At 37.0% G+C, this 23,303-nt stretch overlaps 1 protein-coding gene and 1 long non-coding RNA gene across 2 annotated transcripts; both read right to left on the bottom strand.

The window, feature by feature from the left end:
• Positions 1-908: 908 nt before the first annotated feature.
• Positions 909-3,575, bottom strand: LOC115446713. The gene is made up of 3 exons (XM_030173489.2): positions 3,452-3,575; positions 1,886-1,974; positions 909-1,144 (listed from the first exon to the last, which is right to left on the bottom strand). The coding sequence occupies exons 1-3, from the start codon at positions 3,519-3,521 to the stop codon at positions 962-964; spliced, it is 342 nt and encodes a 113-aa protein (XP_030029349.1). The 5' UTR covers positions 3,522-3,575; the 3' UTR covers positions 909-961.
• Positions 3,576-13,020: 9,445 nt separating this feature from the next.
• Positions 13,021-15,105, bottom strand: LOC115446681. The gene is made up of 3 exons (XR_003938940.1): positions 14,812-15,105; positions 14,106-14,227; positions 13,021-13,238 (listed from the first exon to the last, which is right to left on the bottom strand). It is a non-coding gene; the product is annotated as an uncharacterized LOC115446681 (long non-coding RNA).
• Between the last annotated feature and the right edge of the window lie 8,198 nt (positions 15,106-23,303).

Genomic DNA, 23,303 nt, shown 5'->3' with positions numbered 1-23,303 from the left:
TCGGGGTAGGTCTCTCATATGGGAGAGTCCGCCTGAGTAGGTACCACCGCAATCTCTACTTCTGCCGCCAAACAGCAGTATGTAGTCACTGTTGTGTTCCGGATTGAAGGACATTGTAGCCAGTGTAACTACTGGACAATAAGACTTAACATCTCACGTCTCAGGATGACGAGCGCAGTGGAATACCAAACGACACTTTGTAACTCGGGGTTGGATGGTGTTTCTACTGTTTATAGGCGGTACTATTGCTTATCTTAAGGCGAAAGGCAAGCTCGTCTCGTCATTCAAAGCGATAAAAATAAAAACTCAGAATTAAACATCGATTTACGTATTGCGTTTTTTTTGTCCGAAAACCTTTCACGTGGTTGAAGCCGCGAGCTAAAGCTAGTATGCTTTAATTATAATATTACATCGACGTGCATTCTCAATGTATGTCAATGAAACTCCAGTACTCACCTCAATAACACGAGTGAAAATATTTTCAGCTGTTTCCAGTACCGGTGCGAATTACATTGTACATACCTCAACAACAAGTTTTTAATTTTTATAATTAAAAGTTTAATTAGGAAAACCGCGGTGTTAAAACTACGAATTCGTAGGCACGTCTATTAATAATGACACGGTAGTTTGAATTTTGTTGGAGGTGGAAGTACAAAATGTTTATGGAACATCTCTATGTACACCGTTAATTATTAGTTCACGCCTGTGTCCCCGAAGGTAGCGGTGAAATTATGGACCTACTTTTCCGCAAGTTTAAGCCCCGCTTAGGATAGAGTAAAATAGGGTAGGCTAGGGGTAAAATTATGACCATAAAGGGAGCACATTTAAATTCTGAGTTACTACATAGAACCCTCAAAAGTTTTGCGATTCTGAAATCAAATCAAGAATAATTAACAAATAAGAAGACACTTAAATTAATATTTATTTTGCCTTCATAATACGACGAATGAAAAAAAAAAAATTAAATCGATTTTCCAGATTCTTCGCCGCCACCATCACTAGGGCTGGCACTAGTTGTGGTGCTACTGGAACCACCTCCAGAAGTACTAGGCTTGCTTGTGCCAGGGCTGCTACCAAAACCACCGACAGGGTTTGCCATCGTGAAGCACAAGCGGGAAAATCCTCTGCATACCAGGCATACGATCTGGAAAGAATCGAATATTGTTATTTTTAACTGATGTCAAAAAAAGAAGGAGGTTCTCAATTCGATTGTATTTTTTAATGTTTGTTACCTCAGAAATTTTAGTATATTATCTTATTAATATTATTATTGTGGGCGTTAGTAAAAATCTTTGTTCGTCTTGATGATTGTTGGAAGGAAACGCAACTGTTGAATGGATTTGAATGAATTTTCACGGGTAGACTATAACCTCAGTTACCGTATAGGCTACTTTTGATCCCAGTAATTTGATCCCTTAAGAAATATTAGAGTTTTTTCATATAATTTTTAAATAGATGGAGCTAACGCCGCACAGATGGAGCTATGAATAGCTTCAGTCATTTAGAATTTTTTTAGCGGGACAGGTTTATCATGAAGTTGAAGACCCACGAACAACAACTATCTTATTAATATTTTAAATGCGAAAGTTTGTGAAAATGTTTGAATATTATCTGAATGGATTTGGATGATATTTGGTACACACATGTCCTGGATTAGCCCATTGGGTATTTTTTATCCCGGTAACTTCTTCTTGTGAGATGTAATTATTTTCTTTATCATTTTTTTAATAGATTTCACTGACGTCGAACTATTGGTGCTGTGGGTTTTTAGAAATTTTTGTATCAGCGCAAACTTTTCACGCGGGTAAAGCCGCGAACAATACCTAATCATCTATAAAACTAAAAGTTTGTGTAAGTATACCATTTCAAAACAATGTCGACCTACCACATTGTTTTCCACCGCTGAATCATTTTTACAGATCTGTTGTAGTAGAAGGCCTCTGCCACCGAGTACTCCGATCGCGCGGGCATTCCCTGCAAATAATATAAAGTCATTTAGACATTGCGTTACTAAATGGAACCACATACTCGTCTTCACCTGATACTTACAATTTTATTATTTTACATCATCTATCAAGTAACTTATATTGTACAGTCTTATAGTAAATTTCAAGTAATGTCAATGACCCTGTATATCCAGATAATCTTATGATAAGACTACGATTTGAATTATAAAGTCCACGTAATATTGGAAAGCAATAATCACCTTCCTTACCAATTATAAATGTTACTAATATAATAATCTTAAACATAACCTTATATACGTCGGTCTCTTCCGAAAAATATCTAATTACTAGCTTTTGCCCGCGGCTCCGCCCGCGTTATAAAGTTTTTCGGGCTAAAGTTTTCCGTTATAAAAGTCACGCTATATATTTTCCCGGGAGCCTATGTTCTTCCCAGGGTCTCAAACTGTCTCCATACCAAATTTTATCCTAATACGTTGGGTAGTTTTTGAGTTTAACACGTTCGGGCAGACCGATGCAGCGGGGGACTTTGTTTTATGATATATTTTTGTAGAACTTTTTAAGAGGAACAATCCCGTCATACATTATTGTTGCATAACTTTAACCGTTTACGCAGCGTACGCAACAGAAGCTCTCAAAACTAATAAATTGTCCCTGTTTTTGCATCATGTTTCATTACTGCTCCGCTCCTATTGGTCATAGCGTGACGATATATAACCTATAGCACTCCAGGAACAAAGGGCTATCCAACACAAAAATATTTTTTTCAGTTCGAACCGGTAGTTCCTGAGATTAGCGATTACTGCTCCGCTCCTATTGGGCATAGCGTGATGATATATATAGCCTATAGCATTCCAGGAACAAAGGGCTATCCAACACAAAAATAATTATTCAGTTCAAACTCCTAGTTTCTGAGATTAGCCGTTACTGCTCTGCTCCTATTGGTCATAGCGTGATGATATATAGCCTATAGCACTTCACGAACAAAGGGCTATCCAATACAAAATGATTTTTTAGTTCGAACCGGTAGTTCCTGAGATTAGCCATTACTGCTCTGCTCCTATTGGGTATAGCGTGATGATATATAGCCTATAGCACTCCACGAACAAAAGGCTATCCAACGCAAAAGAATTTTTCAGTTTGGACCGGTAGTTCCTGAGATTAGCCATTACTGCTCCGCTCCTATTGGGTATAGCGTGATGATATACAGCCTATAGCACTCCACAAATAAAGGGCTATCCAACGCAAAAGAATTTTTCAGTTCGGACTGATAGTTCCTGAGATTAGGCATTACTGCTCCGCTCCTATTGGGTATAGCGTGATGATATATAGCCTATAGCACTCCACGAACATAGGGCTATCCAACGCAAAAAGAATTTTTCAGTTTGGACCAGTAGTTCCTGAGATTAGCGCGTTCAAACAAACAAACAAACAAACAAACAAACTCTTCAGCTTTATATAATAGTATAGATTATAAAAGTACTAACCTTCCTCAACTCGTCCTGTGACGATACAAAATATCGCAGCAAATATCACTACAATAAGTCCGAACTTCATGACGAATGACGATGTCAACTCGAAATGAGGGTAAGACGCGACCAACAGCACTTAAATGTGAACAGACATAAACTGAAATTGCGTATTGAGAAATGTATTACGACTTGCAAATGTTTAGACAATTGCAGACACGACGTAGGATTTGAGTACTAAGATTGGACTATGAAGGACTTTCTGCTCCTATAATAATATATAATAATATCAGCCCTGTATTATATCCTGACCAACTGTTGGGCACGAGCCTCCTCTACTACAGAGAGGGATTAGTCCACCACGCTGGTCTAGTGCGGATTGGTAGACTTCACACACCGTCGCAAATACCTATAGAGAATTTCTCAGGTATGCAGATTTCCTCACGATGTTTTCCTTCATCGTTAAAGCAAGCGATAATTCACAAAGAATACACACATATTTTTTTAGAAAAGTCAGAGTTTGTGCCTTTGGGATTTGAACCTGCGTACATTCCTCTTGGCAATCCGTTCCACAACCAACTAGGCTAACGCCGCTATTTCCTTCTGCCCCTAATTCCATATTATATATTTGCGAATTCCATAATAGTTATGTTTTAGAGTGGCGATTATTACGGAACCTTATGTAACTAGTTCACAACCCGTTGTACAAACCAAAGACCTTACTTACACGCACGGTCTCCACATCGAATGAACGCCCATGAACATTTATCGAGGTCCTAGGCACACAATTAAATGTGTATACCTCACGGTTGCCAATTCAGATTGAGGCCTATATGGGCGGATATTTCATGGCCTTCTCTCCTCCTCTCATACTAAGAGGGTTCCTTTTCCTTCCACACTTCTCCAGATATTCCCTCCCAACTTTCCTCCAGGGCCCTGCAGGCGCTAAGCCGGAGGATTCCACTGTCCTATTCGCAGGTTTCCCCCGATGTTGATGACGGGGTTGGATACAAAAAAAAACCCGTCACACCACGGAATTTATTTTAAAGGTAATACATAATTTTTGACTGCATCGGTGGCGTAGTTGTATTGCATGTCTGGTACAATAGCACTCTGAGGTCCTGGGTTCGAATCCCGGGTCGGGCAAAGTGATATTTGGGTTTTTCTGCTCAGTATCAGCCCGGAGTCTGGAATTTGTGCCCGATATGGCGTTAGGCTCGCCCCCTATCACATCATGGGATGGAACATACTTGGCGAAAAGTGGGTGCCCTAGTTTGCGCCTCTGCATACCCCCTTCGGGGGATAAAATGCGTGATCTTATGTATGTATTTATGTACATAATTTTTTCAAAATATTACGGTCATTTCGGTTGGTTAGTATAGTTCTCTTTTGGTAGTATTCTACTGCAATGTGAGGTTAGAAATAGGGAAAGGCTGCATAAATAGCAATATATAAACTTATTAATATAACAAGCCAATCCATTCTAAACGTATCGTACAAAGGAAACATAAAAACAAAGGTACGGTTGGATTTTCCTATTGTGTACATATACCCATTACTATTATCTATGCAAAGGTTTTAACGATCAGTTGCTAATTACAGACCATTTTGGACAGACCCGCCCCAGATCTAAAAAGTATAACAAAAGTAATTTCTGTGAAAACAACTTAGTCCAATTTATATTGGTCGCTTTTTATTTACTGATGCGTAGTAAATATATAATTTGTCACGCATTTGTTTTATATTTATTTAGTTGCTAGGCACATTGAAATTTTATTTTCGCACCCGCCATATCGCTAGTGATAACATATAAATAGAACGGCTAACTAAAATAAAAACAAGCATTGCATTACATTGCATCGACACCTAACTTCTTTCCTATAAAATGGCTTATTTAATTCATATATAATTATTCTGTTTCCTCCTGTTTTTATAGCACATGTTATCAACATGCACGCTTTCATGAAGAAATCAAATTTGGGTTTTAGTATTTTTTTCAGTTATATGACGAGACAAGCATGCCGCTCGCCTAAGCGATACAATAATATGGACAGTAGCAAACCTTACAAAACTTTAGAGTACAAAGTTAAATACGTGACACGCTCAATGAATGAACACCGCAATGCATGCACAATACTTCTTGGAGGTATGGATAGATATGGCGGTGGTACCAGACGACTCCTCAAAAAGACATATCACAAGTAATTAATTTAAGACCTCCATTATTTCTCTATAAAATAGGTTTACCTAAATATATCAAATTTACGTGGTAATAAATCGACTGTGTTACTTAGCACATTTATTATTTAATTCAGTTTATTATAGAGAAATGATGATTTCATCGAGTTATACCTAGTTAGCCATTTTTCGTGCTTAGCCATCTTTATGATATTCCCGTACCACAGATAGCATCCATGACCTTATTAAATTTCTTTAATAAAATCATAATGTGATGCTTAGTGTAATGTATTCGTAATTACACCGCAGTTCGTCATCTTTCTAAATTGATTGATAAAGATAATGCTCGATTGTCTTCTTCGATAACCGTATAAATATTCAATAACTTGAATAACTGCTGACTTCTTGAATTGAATCAGTATAATATTTCGAAAGTGATATTAAATTTATCAAAACGCAAACATTATCATTTTTATGCTTACAGAAAGTTTATTGTCATAGCTTCGTAGTACAGGAGTAGAGGGATTTCCAATACGATAAAGGAATTTTTGGAGTAGGAATACATTTTTCTTCCATTTCGATAAATTATAATAATTATATCATGCATGTACATTTTATTATAACTTATTTAACACAAGAATTGTGAACACAGTTCCATGAGATTTCATCGATAGCAGCAAGAAGTTGTTAAGCGCCAATGCCTCTATACATTACAAGCGATTGCACCACCGGCTTATCCAGCTAAAGAACTAGATTCACTCGCACCGGAATTAGTTCCGTTTGCTCTTGAACCAGCACCGATTCTCGTGAGGAGCTGTAATCAAGGTTAAAAGAAATCGAAAGCGCGTAAATAAACATAAAAAATAACAATGAAAAAGTGAAAAATAATATTTCCTGTTTTGATGGCAAGTGATGTAGAAAGCAAAATAAGAATGAAACCTGTGCACCAGATTACCCCAGAAGACAATTGCTTCGTAAAGCTATTATCAAAACCTAATGCAAGCTTGAAATTAATTATTTGCTATAATCATAACAATTTGTTTGTTTGTCATATAGACATGAATTTGGATATGTATGTACTCGATTTGGATATGTATGTACTCGATTCAAGGTTTCGGCACCAACATTGTACATCTCAAAATATTGAAAAAAAGAACTTTAGCTATGTCACATGCATTATCCTCAGCCGGACGATGTCTTTTGCCTAAGTTTCCACTTGACCCGAATCGCACCCCGAAACCTCAGCACGGTAGTCGTTCAAACTATGCACCGAGGCCTTTTGTAGTAGAATAGTACTCAGTGCGTTATAATTCAAAGTTCTTCATGGTGCAGCTATCATTTCCGAGCGGTGATATTGCTTAAGGTGAGTATAGACTAGAGCATTACGATGTAATGAAACGTTCTTAGAAATGGTACAATATAGGCAAAAGTTCATGATCCAAAAGCATTTTCATGTTATTTACCACTCTCGAAAGTTGGACGCACATAAAATAGATTTAAAATCTGCTAATTGAAAGCAATAGTGCGTGCAGTGAACTACCTGCTGCACTTCTCGGCCTGTGCAGCTCTGAGGCCTCGCGCTATTTGCTATGCTCCATATAAGGTTATAATATACGTTCGTCGGTTTTTAAAATCAGATTGTAATTGTACCTTAGTCGAAGTGCGGTGCGATAAAATTAAAACCGGCGAATGGTCGATGTTCTATTACAAGTTAATGTTCTAGTCTATGCTCATATTTACATTCAACCGAAAATTTGCTTGCATCGTTATTGAGTTGTAAATACAAAATATCCCAAATCGTACCGGCCGAATTCTCGTTAACAGTCTTTCTACTAGGAGTTGAAGAGCCCAGTCATCGCTTCCGCTGCTTAAACCGCCGGCGCCTCTACCCTCCACTGTAAAAAATAACATTTTATACGATATTTATCATTGGGCGTCCAGTTTGTATAATCTAATTGTTGAATTCAGCTAGTAAACATTATAAAACAATGTAACCTGACAAAGATATAAAAATATATAAACAATATTTGCAAAAGAAAAGACTAATTCGCATTCCATAGCTCCTTACATATAAATCTTATTTGTAAACTCTAAATAAACTGTAATTTATTACACTTTAATTCGGATTTTGAGTATACATCAACTAAACCACGTTTCTAAGGACTTGACAGTGTAAGCAGGGACGGAATGATTTATAATACAACTGCTGAAAATGAACATAGATGTATGCCTTTATCTTTGGAGATTTAGACACAAGTGTAAATTATGCAGTAACTTAAGTTTAGTTAAAAAAATCGAATTTAGTATTTTTATTGTGGAATCGTCGCAAAAAACTTTTCCGAGTATCTTCTAGAAACAATTTGGTTTCGTTTTTACGATCAATTTTTTGCCTGGAATGTTTCCCCTCTGGGGCACAAATATTCTAACATTCTGGGTATACGTTCATTATGATTATATTATTATTTAGATCTACAGATTCTTAAGTCTTCAAAAATGGTTTCTTATTTCGCAGTTAAAAATTTATCTAGAATTCTCTTATTGAAGGACTACAGTACCTTGCACATCTTCAACTACCCCTGCAGAGGTGGTGTAGAGTAAAGCTGCTAGTGTTAGAATTACGAAAGGTCCCAAAAACTTCATGTTGATACGATCGTGACTTGACTAAATATCAACTATTTTTGTGAAAAACGACGCTTAAGTAAATAATCAAATTAGGCCTTAAAGGCGTAATAAAAAGGTGTATGTACGTTGATATTATTAGAGATAATCTTTTATTCATGAAAGGAAATGGTTTTTGGTGTACCACAGGACCTTATTATTAATGAAATATCATACCTTTTGTCTCCGAAGAGGTAGGCAGAGGTGCTAATTAGGAAACTCAGTTTTCGCCACGTGTGTTCCATTCTATATGATAATTGGTGAGCCTATCGGAATATTAGGCACATTAGGACTATTTCACTGAAACATATTCCATACTATAACCATAACCATAACTTCCTCCTAGGCGAATTTCGACCACGGCGGCCAATCTCAACGGAGATCAGCCAGATACGCAGGATATATTATAGTGCACAAGTGTGTGCGCAATACACAGGTGCACTCTCTCTTCCTTCACTCTCATAGTCTGGTGGGACGGCAAGCCGACATTATCAGAGAGAGATCAGGCGCAGGAGCAACGGCTTTACGTGGTTTCCGAGGCACGGGGGTATCTCACCGCCAACTTCCTGACTCCGAGCTGCGACTGAGTAATTTTTAAGATGGAAAAACCATACTTGTAACATGTACAATTAAAACTACGCCACCGAGGCAGTCAATTCAATTCCATACTAATCTTTCGATCGAAGGTATAAAAAAACAATAAAATTTACGCCTTGTTGATAAATTTATAAGTCCTTAATAGAAATTATAGGTTGAAATTATGATGCCGTTATCTTATCCAGGACTCGTTTTAATTGATTTTTTTTATAGCAATACTTTTAGGGATGTCTGTAAGTTTATAGACATCAGTAAAAGCGTTCCAAAAATATAAAGATAATTTTTTCTACGACAAAGCCCCTTGGATAGCAAATGTTTCAGAAAGCTATCATTCAGACATGGATACAAGACCGGAGTTCTGTCCTCGTCGCCGAGGACTTCGCCGCTTTCCCCGTCCCCCCGACCCTTTTAATAGTTCTTGCCCTTGTACCGACGAATTCTATAATGGATTGTTTAATACACTTATCCCTAATCGTTGATGTCTCATCCTTTCCCAGTGGCCATCCTGAGCTGAGGTTCGTAACCCGCTAGTAGGGCTGCCAGATGTTTTTTCAGCCTTTAAGGGATAAATTCTTAGAGGGACAAGAAATATGGGATTTCAGTTTTTTACCCGAGACAAAAAGAAATAAAATTATTTTGTGACTTTTTTTTAATATTTTTCTCATATTTGTTACAATACAATTATAATCATAATTAAACACTGGTATCAACTCGCTTTTTATTAAATTTATTAATAACCGAGTCGTATTGATATTTATGCAAAAATGCGTGCGTGAGTACTTGTCAATCGAAAATCTATCGATTTACGAGACGGAGTCTGTCCCGCCGACGACATTTTAAAATGTGCTTAAAATACGGAACGTCCCGGTCGGGCAACGCTACCCGTTAGGGGGTTGCACTCCGCATGGTTGCTTAATTTTTTGAGGGTTGCGAGCACCTAAAGTGCTCATCCAAAAGTCAGATGTATTTGTATAAGCCGGCCCTTCTCAGGCTTACAAACGTAAGTCATGTCAAAAAGTCGTAAATAAAGTAAGACAATGGGGATGTTGATAATCATGGATATTTCTGCCTTTAAAAATTCGTCATATTAAATTTTAAAGGCCGAAATATCCATGATTATTAATTATTTTTACGTTTTTCTTTCAACTGCGAGAACTAATCACTAACTAGACGTGAATTTAAATTCTTTACTTGCCAATACTTGTTTAGTTACCCAGATTAAAGGTGAAACAAAATGTATGAAAATGGACCTTGAGGTATCGCCTTAAGGGTGAAGGAAAACATCGTGAGGAAACCTGTAACCTGAGAAATTCTCTATAGGAATTTTGAAGGTGTGTGAAGTCTACCAATCCGCACTAGGCCAGCGTGGTGGACTAAGGCTTAATCCCTCTCAGTAGTAGAGGAGGCCCGTGCTCAGCAATGGGACAGAATATAATACAGGGCTGATATGATTATTATTATTATAATGGGGATGTATTCCCATAGATATGGGATGTATTGGTGTACCAAAGGAAGATGTCACGCATGACTGCAGAAATATATTCAAAATTAATATTGAAGTCAACAATAACAAGTTATCTTACTTTTTACCTTATTTTAGTAATATTATAAATACGTAAGTTTGTGATTTTTTTTGGATGTTAGTTATAAGTAAACGCAGTAACCGCTGAACGGATTTTCGTGAAATTATGAAGTAAAGTGGTTTATATCATGTCATAGCATATAAGCAAGTTTTTATCACGGCAATTCACTCTCGTGGGAAGTATTTAAATTATAAGTAGATAGCGCTGGCGTCCCACATGTGGGGCTATGAATGTCTACAGTAATTTAGTTATATTTGAAGCAGGAAAGGCTTTTCTCGCAGGCAAAGTCGCGAGAAACAACTAGTAAATAAAACAATTTACGTGTTTGTCAGAAACTGTTTTATGAGAAAAATCAATTTAAAGTTGCATCGACTGCCTCGGTTTGTATGAGTGCGGTGCTGAGGTCTCAGGTTCGATCCCTAGGCTGGGCAAAGTGAAATTAGATTTTTCTATTTAGTATGAGCCCGGAATTTGGAATTTATGCCTGATACAACGATAGGCTCTCAGCCTACAACATTATGGGACGGAATACACACGATGGAAAATAGCTACATTGGGCGTAAAAGGCGTGTGTCTATTTAAATAGTCCTAGTACTTTTTCTTTTGAAATTAACAGTATTTCTGGAAAGTCACGCGTGCTCCGTCACTGCCGTGTGTCGAGATTTTCTTTTTCGCTCTATGGCATCAAAGAGAATATAATCACTACAAAGAAATAAAATCGAATTTACATGGCGTATCAATACCAATATCACGGAAGAATACGTCAGGAACGTCAAATAACAATACTACCAACTGAACGAAATACATAGTAGTGAGCACTTTTTATCGATATCGATAAATTCTACTGGGTGGGAATCGACGCTAATGCTACTTTGATAAAATTCATATAATGTATTTTCGAGTCCACATTATCAATCCAACTCACAATATACAGTGAACATTTTAGCACTATAAATACAAGGCTGGACTAAAATGAGGATTCGAAATAAAATGAAAAGCTTTCACATGTTGAATAATAATTGTATTTTAAAATAAAATCCTTTATTCACCATGTAGGCGAATGTAGTTGCACTTATGATTGGTCAAGGTACAATGAAAATATTTAATTATAAAGTCAAAGGATGGTGACACTTCTTTGTCGCATTTCTCTTGAAAGATATTATCATTTGTGCAATAATTGTTAATAAAAACATGGCACGGAAATTCAAACAACATTTCATCAGGAAGTGGATCAGCTTCCAAATTTTTCGATGGTATGGCTGACTTTCTAAGGCGATTGTTCTTTTTATTAAAATCTTTGTTATTAAAGTGAGAACCACACACATATTTCAAAGTATGCAGCTTTTCTATGGGAACATATATCAAATCTTCTTTTCCCACAATCTGAACTCACTTTCGGCATCTGGAAATATTTTTAATTGTATATAAATTGCTTATTAAATTATATTTAAGCCTAAAATCATAAACAGTGACCAGGCACATTGATTGCTCAACGCATTTTTAAGTACACACACACACACACACACACACACACACACACACACACACACACACATACACACACACACACACACACACACACACACACACACACACACACACACACACACACACACACACACACACACACACACACACACACACACACACCGACACATACACGACTTTAGTATTTTTTGTCCTGATGATCAGTCATCATCTTACTAATATTATAAAGCGTGTGCATGCAATTGTAAGTTTATTATTCGTACCCGCAAAAAATGTAAAATTATTGCGATTAAACTTGGTATGTAGATAGTTAGAATTACTACTTTTTATCACTATGTTCCCACAGAATTTGGACCTAAATGGGTGTAACCACGGAGGGCAAATTGATTAATAAATTTAAACAGGTATCGATATCGATAATCATAACAACATCACTAGTAACATAATGGTAATTAGAAAATGAGAATTTTTATTATTTCTAAGCTACTTTATTTGCGCGATGACTAAAAACATCTAATTAATGCTTACCTGACCTCATCCAATGGAAATTTCGCCATAAACATTCTGCTTTTGTGATTTATTCGACTGGCTTGATCTCCACAAATTTCACACATAATGAAACGTTTTTGGTGGCATGTCTTTAAAACCTATTCACTTACACCAACAAAAACACTTTTTGGTATATTTTTACTTGTTTGAATAACAAATAATACAAACATAAATCAATAAACACAAATGTATTCCAAAACGTCAGGAAATAGACAAACAATAATAATGGCGGTGAGGAATAGAAAGAGAAACTGTACTGAGAGAGAGAGATAGCAGTATCCGCCATTAAATGCCATGTCAATTCCATACAAAAGATTTTTTGTTCCTTGTTGCGCTAGGCTGTATGGCATAAAAGACATTGCTGTCAGGCAAAAATTTAATCGAGAACAAGGTTCATAGTCGACTTTCCTGCAGGTTGCATATTCAGAAGAACATAAAGTGAAAATTTTATGTTCTCCACATATACATGAAAACATATAAAGTTGTGTGCAAAAATATTTTATTAATTAAATGTGTTGATCATTATATATTTTCACAATTATTTTATTTAATAAAATTACCATTTTATGACATTCTACAGTATTTGAAAAAGTTTTATATTATTAATTTATTTGTCTATAAACTCCGTCGGTCCGTATGCATCGCCATTTTATATTCAACCCAAGCCTTTAAAATCTGCGCCTGCACCGGCACCATCACCAGAATCACCACCGTTACCTACTTGCGCTTGTTCCGCATACAGCTTTCAAGAACTGAAAATTATAAGACAATAAATATATTTTATAGAATAATTTAAAAGTATATAGACATTACATATCGACAGTTGAAATGCTAATTGACTTAAGCGAAATTTTTAAGCGATACTAAATTTCATATGTACAGAGCGACATAGTTGTGAAATAATGACCAAGCTCATTAAATAAAGATAAAAAAAAAACATAGGTACATATTTAAAATCAGCACTTTTTTATGTTTTTTGAACAAGTGAAATTTTTCGAAAAAAAAAATGTCGGTTAATTCAATTAGCCTGTCAACCGTCGATTATATTGTAAGAATAAGATAAACTAATTAATACACGATATATATTATAATGTAAATAATTGTTCTATTCTATCCAGAAGTTATCTGAATCATTTTTAATGCCAGCCTTCTGATTTCAAAGAAGTGATTTGTTGACAGTCGCTTCAATCACTTAACCAATCTGAAGAGCAACGGATGGGTGCCTTTCTCTCTAAAGGGGCCGCGGTCTGTCAGGTCCAATATCTGCTTAACTGGAGATCTGTCTCTTCTATAGAGAAACGTATTACGCTTCCATCTATTCCTGTACAAATCAGTTAAGTTGTAGCAGCTATTAATTTTATTAGAACAAGGTGCTGGTATTTAGGTTATGTTTTATATCCGCCAGGATAGCGACCACCGTACACAAGGGGTTACAACCCGCCATAGTGGCACACGTGTGTCGCGTTCCGGGATCAGCCTGTGTATTCAGTTCCAACAGGCCGGCACAATTGTGTCGACTGCCGAGGGGTAATCATACCTCGTCAGTCGACATTCTGTTGGACCCCACACTACTTATCATCGGGTGCAGACGAGTAACAAAAAAAGGATTATTATCATACCGGACATTTTTGCACACTCCTATCATCACTGCATAATAGGTTTAGCACAATACCGCCCCTCATTTGCCTTTGGGAATTTATGCCTCTTCCTTGCTCATCAGCTCCAACTATTGTGGACAGTTCTGCAATCATTCCATTTTAATTACACATAACAATACTTTATTACTGTCTTATGGATAGAGATGGTAGGTCTCTGGTTTGCAAAATGTACCTATGTAGGATAATTATATATATTGTTACTATTTCAAAAGTTACTTGTTTCAAACTGTTTACATATTTTTAATTTTATACACACACAAATTCATCCCGAAAGTGTAGGCAGATGTACAACTAGTGAACCCACTTTTCGCCATGTGTATTGCGTCTCATGATGTGATAGGGGGCGAGCCTATCATCATATCGGACACAAATTTCAGACTACGAACTAATACTAAGTAGAAAACCCAGTATCAGTTTTCCCGACTCCGGGTCGAACCCAAGACCTTAGCACTAAAGTCGTATCCTAATAAAACTACGCCATCAATGCAAGATTTTTTATTTTAGTTCCCATATCCAAAGTAATAGTTTTTTTTACTTTTAAAATTGTGTTTTATTTTCATTTGTCTGTGTGCTCTGTTCTCTATAAGAACTATATTATATAATAACCAGGATTGTGCATCCATAATCCTTCATCATCATGAAGAATTATAAATAAAGTAAAAAATACCTTTGCCATCCTTGATTACGTCTTCAATGGAACTTGCCACAACGAATATTAGAAACACGAAGAGTCCCAGGAACTTCATGACGCCCGAAGATGACAGACTGAATGATCGGTTTAATGAAATGGCTTATATAAATTCCTCTGTCATATTATGTTAATGTAACGGTCTTTATTGTGAACATTATAGATAATTTTTTATTGCGTAATGGCGTACATTGACTGACTGGTGGGTTTTACTTTTATTCTAATGATAAACAAGGTAAATTATATTAATTGATATTATTATTCTTAGTTGCATTGACGTATATTCTATAGACACGAACGTTCATATAAACTATTTGTTCAAAACCTGGAGTTAGAACCAAAGTTCGCTGCAGCGCTAAAACATAAAACGTTGTCTATCCAAACTTTTAAAACATGCAGCGCTGAGGCGCTTTTAATAGCTGTCAATATTGACACCATACTAAAGTCAGTTTGAATGGATTGCAGTTCAATCACTTGAACATAGTGAGTGTTCGGAACGTCAGATCTAATGCGCAGTACACATTATATATCGATGCTTAGTTGTATTTATGCGAAGGTCCGCTATTTGATCTGTAATTCTCCCCCTCCCCCCGTGTTATCCGGAATAAAAGTCCCGCTATATATTTTCCCGGGATAGAAAGTAGCCTATGAACTTCCCAAGGTTTCAAACTTTTTCCATACCAAATTTCATCCAAATCCGTTGGGTAGTTTTTGAGTTTATCGCGTTCAGACAGGCAGACAGATGCGACGGGCAACTTTGTTTTGAAATATTTTTTAGAACATTTTAAGAGGAAAAAATTCGGCAAACACGTTTGTTGCGTAAATTTAGCCATTTACGCAGCGCATGCGATAGAAGCTCTCAAACGGAATAAATTTGCAACATTTTTCCATTGATGGTCCGCTCTTTTGTTGATATTTATTATATAGTACAGACGAGTCGTAAGTGATTTTTTTTAAGGTAGAAATTATTATAATTAAAATCGAACCAGAGGCGATGCGGCATCGATTAGGACGAATAAAAGAATCATCAATATTTGGAAATCTAAATTCTTTGCTCATTTTACTTACTATTAAGTCTACATATAAGGTAACGTAACCTTTGAATTCGCCCCAAATTTCAAAATCGTTGCATGATAAAATATAAAATAAAACCTTTGATTAAGTTGCAACATATCACTACATACTATAAAATGAAATAAAAAAGAACTTAGATGGTGTGGGCAATTGGAGAGGATGGATGATAGGAGACTGACAAAGAGGATATATAGACGAATGAGGATGGAAGAGACGGTAGGACTATCTCACCGGACCTACGAATGTCAGATATCTGACATTCTTAGTAAAGGCCAGGTTAAAAGTTCCCTGAACCGGCGAGAATGCCTTAAAAGATTGATGAAGGTGGAGGAATCGAGAGAAGTATGCCAAAATCGTGAAAAATGGCTATGTATAGTCACTGCCTACCCCAATGGGATAGAGGCGTGATAGTATATATGTATATAAAAAAGAACTAACAAAATCGTAATATGTATTTACATCACGATACCAAAAACATAGATGGTGGGTCTTGTTAGGAACCGGGCTTTGTTTAGTCACACTACCTTAGTCCAGACAAAATTAGAATTGAAATGCTTTAAGCATTCACACACCTCACTCTGTTGCATTCTGATCCTACAGACTCGGTAAATAACGGTCTATGAGTGTCAAAGACGAGAAATCTGACGCAGCACGCCCACTCGAATGTTTCTTTTAATCAACTAGCCAATGCCTATTTACCTCGTCACAACAAACCACGATCCTAACACACTGTTCTGCGTCTTCCATATTCCTTTTTCAAACATTTCATTTTATTTACGACTAGCTTCCGCCCGCAGCTTCGCCGGCGTGGATTTCGGACTTCAAAAATGGAGGTGGTGCTCAATTTGTCGGGATGTTTTTTTAATGTATGGTGGTATGCAGGTGGTCCGATTGTCCGGTCAGGGTCTGATGATGGGATCCTGGTGAAATCGAAGGAAGCATATAGCATGATTCAGTATTCACGCGTGATGGCTTATTATTAGCGTATTTCATGTATAACTTTGGTGTTTCTATACCGATTTCTATGATTATTTTTAGGGAATATTTAATAATGTTAACTTTTTAATTAGGGATGACTGAGAGCAGCCCGGATCTTGAATTTTTGAAGGCGGGGCAAAATCTGGATAATGCCGCCCTAACCACCTATATTTTTACTTTTGTCATCATCATCATCATTTCGCGCTCCGCGAAAATAATTTATGTGTGTTATATACTGGTCTAGCTTTTGCCCGCGGCTCCTGCCCGCGTTATAAAGTTTTTCAGGCTAAAGTTTTCCGTTATAAAAGTCACGCTATATATTTTCCCGGAAGCCTGTGTTCTTCCCAGGGTCTCAAACTGTCTCCATACCAAATTTTATCCTAATACGTTGGGTAGTTTTTGAGTTTAACACGTTCAGGCAGACAGATGCAGCGGGGGACTTCGTTTTATAATAAATTTTTGTATAACTTTTTAAGAGGAACAATCCTGTCATACATCGTTGTTGCATAACTTTAACCGTTTACGCAGCGCACGGAACAGAAGCTCTCAAAAATAATATATTTTCCCCGTTTTTGCAACATGTTGAAACTGTTACTGCTCTGCTCCTATTGGTCATAGCGTGATGATATATAGCCTATAAGACTCCAGGAACAAAGGGCTATCCAAAATAAAAATATTTTTTCAGTTCGAACCGATAGTTCCTGAGATTAGCCATTACTGAACCGCTCCTATTGGGCATAGCGTGATGATATATAGCATTCCACAAACAAAGGACTATCCAACACAAAAAGATTTTTTCAGTTCGAACCGGCAGTTCCTGAGATTAGCCATTTCTGCTCCGCTCCTATTGGGTGTAGCGTGATGATATATAGCCTATAGCACTCCACAAACAAAGGGCTATCCAACACAAAAATATTTTTTCAGTTTGAACCAGTAGTTCCTGAGATTAGAGCGTTCAAACAAACAAACAAACAAACTCTTCAGCTTTATATAATAGTATAGAGTATAGATGTCGCAGTAGTCAAAGTTGCGTTAATGATGAGGTGTGTATTCGTCTGCCAAGTTTGAATTTCCCGCCCTCTAAATTCGCCGCCCGGGGCACGGGCCCTGGCTTGCCCCCCCTAGATCCGGGGCTGACAGAGAGTGTTATAAACGTAAGAGTAGACAAATATAATGAGAAAGCTTCGAACTGCTATGCTATCGGGAGCTACACGTGTTATTGTGAGTCAACCATAAAAGATAGACATATGCTGTCGTGGAATATTTTTTATATAATTTTAAGGCGAACATTTCCGTCATACATGATTTCTGTGTAGCTTTAACCATTAAGGTTGCACACGCGGCGGAAGCTTAAAAAATGGAGTAACTTCTCTCGTTTTCCCAACATTTCTCTTCACTGCTCTGCTCCTATTAATTGTAGCGTGATAAACAGTATACTATAACCAGCACAGGAGTATGACAAAGAATTGTACCAAGTTTCGTTAAAATCCGTCGAGTAGTTTTTGTTTCTATAACGGTTATACAGACAGACAGACAGACAAAAATTTTACTAATTGCATTTTTGGCATCAGTATCGATCCCTAATCACCCCCTGATAGTTATTTTGGAAATATATTTCATGTACAGAATTGACCTCTCTACAGATTTATTATAAGTATAGATAGATATAGATGAAAAATGTTAACATCTTATTTTTAGGATAGAATGGTTTATTTGATATACCTAAAGCATATAAGTATAATAAGTATAAAGTATATCTATACATATATAGCGGCGATAGCCTAGCTGGGTGTGGAACGGACTGCTAAGACGAATGTCCGCAGGTTCAAATCCCAAGGGCACACACCTCTGACTTTTCTAAAAAATCATGCGTATATTCTTTGTGAATTTATCGTTCGCTTTAACGGTGAAGGAAAACATCGTGAGGAAACCTGCGCATCTGAGAAGTTTTCTAAAGGAATTACGAAGGTGTGTGAAGTCTACCAATCCGCACTAGGCCAGCGTGGTGGACTAAGGCCTAATCCCTCTCAGTAGTAGAGGAGGCCCGTACTCAGCAGTGGGCAAGTATATAATACAGGGCTGATAATAATTATTATTAATTAATCATGCAGACGTAGATAGGCAAGACATCAGTTCCGTCCTCACCGCCGAGTCTTCTAAAAGTTCCCACGATTCTTCTGATAGTTCCTGCCCGCGTGCCGACGAATACGGTAGTACTGTAGTGAAGTGGTCTATATCATGTCCTGGAGTAATAAATTGGCCAGTTTTGACCCCGGTAATTTAGTTCCGCAGGATATATTTAAATTATAAGTAGATAGCGTCACACACATGGAGCTTTGAATCACTTCAGTGATTTAGCTATATATACAGCAGGACAGGATTTTTATGAGGGCGAAGTCCCAAGAAACTGCTAGTATATATAAAAATTCACATATTTAGACACTATTTTCTGAGAAAAACTTCAAACTGCATTGACCGCCTCGGTTGCGTATTACAGTATGACTGCGGTGCTGGGGCCTCAGCTTCAAAACTCGAGTCGGGCAAAGTGGTATTGGGTGTTTTTACTCAGTATCAGCCCGGAGTCTAAAATTTGTGCCCGATAGGCTCGCCCCCTATCATATCGTGAGATGGCGTCCATATGGCTGAAAGTGTGTGCACTAGTTGCACCTCTGTTTACTCTTTGGTGATAAAAGCCGTGAGTGGCGATTTAAAAAGTCCTGGTACTTTTTCCGTTGGATTTAACAGTATTTATGGGATGTCACACGTGCTCCGTCACTGCCGGGTTGTCTAGCTTTTCCTTTTTCGCTCATTGATATAAAAGTTTTACGCAATGTTAGGCATAAATCTAATCGAGAATTAGTTTTGCTGGTGGTAGGATATATTTTACATCCGCCCAGATAGCGAACAACGTACACAAGGTGTTAAAACCCGTTATAGTTGCCCACGTAAGTGTGTCGCTTTCCGGGATCAGCCTGTGTATATCCAGTTCCAACATGCCGGCATAATTGTATCAACTGTCGACGGGTAATCATCTCATATCTGTCGACACTATATTGGGCCCCACTCCACTTACCATCAGGCGCAGTGTCATCACTATGTCTTGCCCGTATGTATAAAAATAATTAAATTAGTTTAATAGTCTATTCAAAATAACACGAAGACAAAACATTATGTACTCTATGTACGTACTATAAACGCACACATGAAAACGTATAGAATAATGATTTTTTATGTTTACGCGAATGTTAGACATTGAAATAAAACGATTTTACGGATTTTATCGCGGTTTCTATCTAAATATTATAGTTTACTCCCGACGTTTCGAAGACTTTGCAGCCTTCGTGGTCACGGGGCGGACTGAGGTGTTGGTCATCCGAAAAGTCAAAGTTACAATACACACGCACACGCACTAATAAAAGTTGCTATGTCTGATTTTAAAATTGTATTATTGTATGGTATTTTCAATTACCGTATGTGGAAGAGATCCAATAAAATATCTGTCTACTCTCAAGTCTGTTCTCTATGAGAACTGTGTCATATTATAACCAGGATTATGGCTGCCGAAGAAACATAAATAAAAAAATAAGTTTATAAAGTGCATAATACATTCGATACCTTCAGTGGCGGGGCAAGACCTAATTTGATGTGGGCAAAATACATTTTATGAGGGCATCCTATGGAATTCGTTTAGAATTTTTTTTGATACTCAAATTTCTATTCATTACAATTCAAACTCCGTCATTGTAATTCTTTTACATTATTAAGTATACATTAACAAACATTAAACAATTCAAGAAGCATACATTTTCTGTTTTTACCCTTTTTGAACTCGTCAATAACTGTCGTTATCCTGATTAGTTGCTACATTTGCTTCGATAGATAAAACTGCTAAAAATAAAAGTTTTTCCAGACTCATTGTACTCCATATTTTTTTTATTAGTTTTAATTTTGATCCTTTCAGCCGAGGCTGCACTTACTGGTACTGTGAACAAAAATGACAATATAAATATTCCGGAAAAATTCAATAAAATTATTTTCGGCTATGTATTGAAACAGCTGTTTCACATCTTTAATGAAAACGAGTAAATTTGAAACCATTGTTTGTAGCTCTTCATATAATTCATATGGTCGGAAATTATTGCTCTTTGCGTTCATGGGCCGTCGTGGGGGCACTTGAACTGCGAGGCCGTAGGCGCTGGCCTACGCCACCCACGCCTTACGCTTTTTCTATGCCATCCTCGATTATGTCTTGAGTGGAACTTGCCACAGCTAATATTAGAAACACGAAAAGTCCCAGACTTCATGATACCTGACCAAGATTGAAAGTGGTTCGGTTAAATGAGATCGCTTATATAAAATTCTCTGACATATTGTAGATAAATTATTATAGCAAAACGGCCTGCATTGATTGACTGTAGGGATTTAGAATAAATAAGATTTGGTGGCAGTTAGGCTTGCGTTACTCAGTAATACATTGGGTTTGAGGTTCTTTCCAGGGATACAAAGTATATTATAGTAGAAAAGTAATTTAGTTGAGGCGACAACGTCTCACATTATCACGTAGATGCTTGGATGGGAGATGCATGTACGTCAAGTGACTCACGTACCAGATTAGTATATAAGCATGTAAGGATCAACCCAGTAATTAAACACTATTTTACCACTCAAAATAAACAGTATAATACAATATCTTAGATCTTGCCTCGGCGACTGTTTGCCATCGAATGTGTGCGACAGTGTACTCAACTTAAAAAGTAAATTCGTCAGCCACAGTGTTGCCAATATAATAAAATGTTATATCGATATTTAAATCAATGTGATATTAAATATCGATACACATTATAGAAGCATAGAAATCATCAATATTAAACTACAATTAATGTATATATATGAAATACTATAATAAACATATCTTTTATTAGAATTATGCTTCCATAATGCTTATCTACAACCATTTGTGCATGAAATAAATCAGACCAAAAATCATCTCGGGTCTCATTTCATCTTGTCATAAACTTATAGTAAATAGTTTAAATGAATAAGTCTTATATGTTACATAGCTATGTAAGGAGCATTGCTGTGATAATAAGTCTGTTTCTCAGAGCTGACGGTAAGACGGCCTTTGCAGTGCGGAGACAAAAGGGCGCTGTAATTGGCTAATATTGAGATAGAACTCGTTCACATAAACAAAATAAAAAAGAAACTATGAAATTACGGACACTGTGTGTTGGGGCGCAGTGTGCGACTTCACAGTATTGTTTGTGAGTACAAGCATAAGTACTTCCGAAGTTTTCAATAGGTGCCACACGTCCCGTGGACATCTCACGTCCCAGGATGGTGAGCGCAGTGGAATACCAAACAATACTTTCTAATTCAAGGTGTTGGATGGTGTTTCTACTATGTATGGGCAGTCGTATCGCTTACCATCAGGCGAACGGCAAGCTCGTTTCGTCATTCAAAGCAATAAAAAAAATATTCAAAAAATCGTGTTTATAATATTAGTAAGATTTTTAACAATCTGTGCATTGTCTTCCAAGGAATTTGATAACAACGTCTACTGCAGTTGCGTTTGCAGGATTACGACGTGTGTTGCCGGCGCCGCCATTTTGTATTTGAGAGCAATTTGCTGTTGGACCACTGCAGACCACACACATCATCTGGAAAGATATTTTTATGTCACAAATATTGTTTATGTGTTTGCCTGTAAGAGGTACGCAAGCTAGTTGCCAAAAAATACCGCATAATTATTAGTGGAATGACTAACGGGATGTGTGTTTTACAATACTAGTCGAGTCGTGAGTGGTTTTTCGTATACAAAAATTATTTCTCATTGTTGAAATCGAACCAGACAACGAGGAATGGACTATTAGGACTAAAGTCCTAATATCATATATACCTAGTCTTGCCATAAATATTGTAATAAAGAAAAAAGAAAATTGTTAACTGCAAATAACATTTATTACTTTTACAGTGTGTCAGTTTAATACATAAATATAAAACAATTAAAAATATAAAAAGCTTATTCGAAGTGGTCTCCATTGGCTGCAATACAGTCCTTTAAACGATGAGGCCAGTTATCAATAGAAGCACGCACTCTTTCCATGGGAAAATTCTTCACTGCCAATCGTATAGATTGTTTTAGGGACTCAAATTATCATGGCGTTTAGAGCAAGCTGTACTCTCTAAAACTGACCACAAATCATAATCCAGCGGATTAAGATCGGGACTAGACGACGGCCAGTCTTCAGCTCTGATGAAGTCCGAAACGTTCGATTCCAACCAAGACTGCGTGGACCGAGCTTTATGACCCGGCGCCGAGTCTTGCTGGAAGGACCATACTTGGTTATTGAACATGGTGATGTTAAGGGGCTTAACTACCTTCTCAAGAATGGTATCTTGATACACTTGTGCCGATGTTT

Source organism: Manduca sexta, chromosome 10 (genome assembly GCF_014839805.1).
Source record: "Manduca sexta isolate Smith_Timp_Sample1 chromosome 10, JHU_Msex_v1.0, whole genome shotgun sequence".
Classification (NCBI taxonomy): Eukaryota; Metazoa; Arthropoda; class Insecta; order Lepidoptera; family Sphingidae; genus Manduca; species Manduca sexta.
The sequence above is the reverse complement of the archived record's forward strand: the minus strand, read 5'-3'. Positions and strand labels throughout refer to the sequence as shown.

What these genes read in the sequence shown, in the direction of transcription:
- LOC115446713 (XM_030173489.2), bottom strand. Translation starts at nt 3,521, where the DNA reads ATGAAGTTCGGACTTATTGTAGTGATATTTGCTGCGATATTTTGTATC. An exon ending in CACAGGACGAGTTGAGGAAG is followed by an intron (nt 1,975 to 3,451) that starts GTTAGTACTTTT and finishes TATTATTTGCAG; the next exon opens with GGAATGCCCGCGCGATCGGA. An exon ending in CAGCGGTGGAAAACAATGTG is followed by an intron (nt 1,145 to 1,885) that starts GTAGGTCGACAT and finishes GATTCTTTCCAG; the next exon opens with ATCGTATGCCTGGTATGCAG.